The sequence below is a fragment of the Austrofundulus limnaeus genome, unplaced genomic scaffold (assembly GCF_001266775.1).
Source record: "Austrofundulus limnaeus strain Quisiro unplaced genomic scaffold, Austrofundulus_limnaeus-1.0 Scaffold14, whole genome shotgun sequence".
NCBI classification, from domain to species: Eukaryota; Metazoa; Chordata; class Actinopteri; order Cyprinodontiformes; family Rivulidae; genus Austrofundulus; species Austrofundulus limnaeus.
The window spans coordinates 2,744,529-2,748,851 of NW_013952416.1; the positions used below are offsets into that span (position 1 = coordinate 2,744,529).

General features: G+C 43.7%; 2 protein-coding genes across 2 annotated transcripts in view; both read left to right on the forward strand.

Annotated features, from left to right (window-relative positions):
• Positions 1-1,677, forward strand: part of cbwd (COBW domain containing) — a gene marked incomplete at its 5' end in the record, with an annotated part of 23,038 nt that extends 21,361 nt beyond the window's left edge. The window contains 4 exon segments of the mRNA XM_014002691.1: positions 605-673; positions 761-826; positions 928-1,054; positions 1,239-1,677. Coding sequence (XP_013858145.1) covers positions 605-673; positions 761-826; positions 928-1,054; positions 1,239-1,312 — 336 coding nt within the window. The 3' untranslated portion in view covers positions 1,313-1,677.
• Positions 1,678-1,930: 253 nt separating this feature from the next.
• foxd5 (forkhead box D5) lies at positions 1,931-4,064 on the forward strand. The gene has a single exon (XM_014002692.1). The coding sequence runs from the start codon at positions 2,669-2,671 to the stop codon at positions 3,704-3,706; it is 1,038 nt and encodes a 345-aa protein (XP_013858146.1). The 5' UTR covers positions 1,931-2,668; the 3' UTR covers positions 3,707-4,064.
• The last annotated feature ends 259 nt before the right edge of the window (positions 4,065-4,323 follow it).

A 4,323-nucleotide genomic window follows, 5' to 3' on the forward strand; every position in this document is an offset into this window, starting at 1 on the left:
TATATATATAGTGTTTTTAGTTAAACCTCATCAGAGCAAGTGACACGGCTGCAGTCGGGCCTCATATTGTCTTCAGGTGGCCTTTATACCCGTGAACTTTTATCACAGGATGAGGACAGATGAGGGTTATTTGTGTGGGTAAATAACAGCATTGTTGTCAGTTTTCTCCCAGGTTTTCTTTCCCGCGTTAAGCCCCACACTGTTCCTCGGATCCCTCCCCTCTCATAGACACAAACCCCGACCATCGCGTCCCCCTTTTCATGTAAATGAGAAGGCTGTTTTTCTGTTGTTATACCAAATGACAAGGAAGTGTGTGACCCTAGCACTTCAACACGAACCCCTAAATATCTGCAAAGTGCCCTTTTTTTTAATGCTGTGAGGAAGTCTTGCAGAGGGGAGTGTGTGGGAAAGAACTCCAGGGTTAGGTCAGGTGCCACGAGAAGTTGTGGTTTTTGGCACATTCACTGACAAAGTCTCCAGCTGGGGCGTAAAAAATGGCCTCTTTTTGTTCATGACTCTCGTTATCTTATAGTTTCTGTGAACAAATAAATCCTTAAAGAAAACAAGTTAAAAACTTATTGTAGTGATCTTTTCTTTTCRTCAGACTATTTTAACAGTGACGTTTGAAGTGACGGGAGATCTCTGTGAGGAAGCGCTGAATGCCTTCATCCAAGTAAAACACCCTTAAAATCCCTGTTTTGTTTTACTAATTAGCTTTAACACGGTAAAGCTGTTTGAACAGCAAAAACCTCCGTTTCAGGATCTGCTTTGGGAAAAGAAGTTCCGGAACAAAGAAGGGGAACCCATGACAGTCATCCGGTTAAAGGTACAGCAAAGCCAGTTCCCCGATGACAGACCGTCTTTCGACACGTTGAATGATGGAGTTGATGCTGGTTAATGTTTCACTCGTGACTTGTGTGTTTTCAGGGCATAGTGTCACTCGCAGGTAAAGCCCACCAAGTGATGCTGCAGGGGGTCCACGAGCTATACGAGTTAAATGAGACGCCACAGCTTTGGGAGGCAAACTCGCGTATCAACAGACTAGTTTTTATAGGTATGCACACGATTGTTCAAATTGTTTATCTTCYTGCAACGTTTAAAATATTTTATGTTGTTCATGCGCAGATTTGGAGGTTTTATTTTTTAAGTTTCTTTGAGTTTAGCCAGGCAGCAAACATCAAAAAAATAAAAATATCTGTGCACAGYCTCCTGGGTTCATTCTTTCTTTTGCTTTGCAGGTAGGAATCTGAACAAGGACATCCTGCAGGAACATTTTATTTCTTCCGTGGTGCTGAATACAGGGCAGAAATAGTTAGAAGTGCTTCTTTTGTCTTCATATTAAAGGAGGATTTTGTTGTAAAAGTTGCAGCAGGTAAAGCTGAGAGAGCTTTCAGAGGCAGGCTGAAGGAATTTTATCACAAACCTGCTTTAAAGGCTTCAGTTTGGAAGAGTGTGCTGTAATTTGAAACATTAATTTTGTACAACTTCCAAAAAAAAAAAAAAAAGGAGAAGAAAATGTTTCAGCACTCAAAACATGCCCCAAAAATGCAATCAACATCTTGTATTTTTTTTTAGATTAACAATGACTGAGTTGTGATTGAATCATTTTGCTGATGTCTGCTTTTCATCAGTTCTGCATTTCTAAATTATTCAAAATAAAAGTTTATTCTGAGTTTGGATTTTTTGTCTTTATTTCAATAAAAACTCAACAGAACAACTTTTAGAAAACCTGGTTTCTTCAGACTAAATTAAATTGGTAAAGTCACTTTTATTCTGAATGAGAAATTATCATTTTAGCTCTTATTATAGAACATTTTGCATCCATATATACATTCAGAGATTTTGTTTCACAAAGATTCAGTTTTAAATTTTTATTTGATGATTTGAATATACGTGTTTTTATTTTATTTTTTAGTAAAAACTCAAAATTTCTTTAAAATAGTGCTTTATTTCTTTACATTTCTAATACCTGTTATATCTTGCAGTTGTTCCTAAGTTTAAAAATATTTGTCTTCTTTATTTAACTCCTATTCACACTGAAACAGGTGTAGTTGTCCCACTTTGAGATGTTAAGCTGGTTTTGTTGTGAGCGCATCCTGCAGCTGCAACTGTTCTCCATTCTGATGCTGATGCCCTCCTGAGGACCACACAGCTGTGGGAATCTTTACCGCGGCCACGGTCACCCCACCTGCGGACATCCAGTGGTGGCAAACTAAACGAAACCTTGAGGGGTGCCACTGAAAACTCCTGGTTTCTTACAAAGAGTTTGGTGGAGTGTTATAAAACCCCCCAGAGATTACTTTGATTGTTGCCTTGCATTCCTAACATCTTATTAACTTGTATGAGAAAATGAAATTAAAATGACAGATTGGCTTAATTACAATATGCCACAAGCGGCCTTTCTTTTTCGTGCGTAAATAAGCTTTTGCGCACGAACCTCGCACATCCCCCCACCCCGCCTTGTTGTGGCCCCCCGTACTGAGGGGCTCTGATAGGTCCGAGGGACTAATGGGACTGGCCTGGAGGGCAGCAGTCTGCAAGAATATATAAAACCTCAGCTCCCAGGAAACATCAGTGCTGCTCGTGCGCTTTTACGCACGACAAACTGTGGCGCCCGTTTTGGCACAGTTGAGTTTTTAGAGGATTTTTGGGCGTCGCGACCGCGACCATGACTCTGACCGGCGACTCTGAAGCCTCACATCATCCCGGACTGCCTCTAAAGGAGGATGAGGTGCATGCATTAGGTGAAGAAGAGTCTATCCAGACGGGGTTGTACAGAAACGGATGCGCTGCGGACCCTGGATCCTCTGCAGAATCCGGTGCTGAGTTTGACTCCTCGGAGCCGGACTCTTCGGGGGAAAGTGACAGCAGTTTCTGCGCAGGCGCTCCGACGTCCGGGAAGGTCCCGAGCGGCTCGGTGAAGCCTCCTTACTCCTACATCGCGCTCATCACCATGGCCATCCTGCAGAGCCCGCAGAAGAAGCTGACGCTGAGCGGCATCTGCGACTTCATCAGCAACAAGTTCCCCTACTACAGAGAGAAGTTCCCCGCGTGGCAGAACTCCATCAGACACAACCTCTCCCTCAACGACTGCTTCATCAAGATCCCGAGGGAGCCTGGGAATCCTGGCAAAGGCAACTACTGGTCCCTGGACCCTGCCTCGGAGGACATGTTCGATAACGGCAGCTTCCTTCGCCGCAGGAAGCGCTTCAAGAGGAGCCAACCCGAGTTTGGCAACGACGGYGTGATGTTTTACTCCAGCTTCAGCTGCTACCGGCCGTATCAGCAAGGCCCGCCGAACCTCACACCCGCCGCTGCAGTTCGGTACATACCCCTGCAGGATGGCGTCACCATGGCCCCCTCCTCCTGTCACCCGTTTCCTCTGAACAGTCACGGGAAGAGCGACGGACCCGGACACTCCGGTGCGCGGCCGTGCGCAACAGAGCCAAAGCCCCGCGCGCAGGCGAAGTGCTCCTTCAGCATCGACAGCATCATGAACAGACCTCCTCCTGTGGGTCAGCCGAACCTGGACCTGTCGCTCACACCTCACAGCGGCCTGCGGTTCAACCAGCTCGTGTCAAATCCAAGCGTCTGCTTGGTGCCAACGCTCCTGCAGGCCTCAGGAACTCCTCTCTGTCCTCCTCCATGGCTGAGCGCTGCTCCTTTAAGAGCTGAGAGTCTCCTGCTCTCCTACCCTCACTGCTGAGGCATTCAGCACGTGTCCACTTTGTTGCTGTTTTATTTCTTAAAGAAATGTTTGATTTGCATGATATTTATGTGCGTTTGCAGTCAGAATTGTGTCTTTATAGAAAATAGTTTGAATAAAATGAGTGGTAATATATTTCTAACGGTAGCTGATGGGGATTTTTTTTTGTATAAACCAACAGGTTAAAATAAACATCTTGGAAAAAAATAACAGCTCTTTTGTGTGATGATTTGAAAAACTATTAAAARGCAAATAGACAGGGACGGTGTTTATCATAAAACGACTTGTGATATTAAAAAAGAAGACAGTGTCTGTATGCTTTATGGTGTAAAAATTGTGTATGGCTGTAAATAAAAAACATGAAAAAGTAGAAAACTGAACATCTGCACTAAATAACCTAGGTCAAAGACTACTTTTTCCACACACAAAAAAAGCCCAATTTAAAGTTTAACTTCAAATATGGAGAGTCAGGACAACAAAATGTAAAATAAAAAAACAACATTTTTAAAACTAGTCCGTTTTTAGAAACAAAAAAAACCATAAAAACTGCACTTCCTCCATCTATCCTGTGGGTGTCGCTGTTCACAAACTTTATGCAGTTTGACCTGTTGATGAGC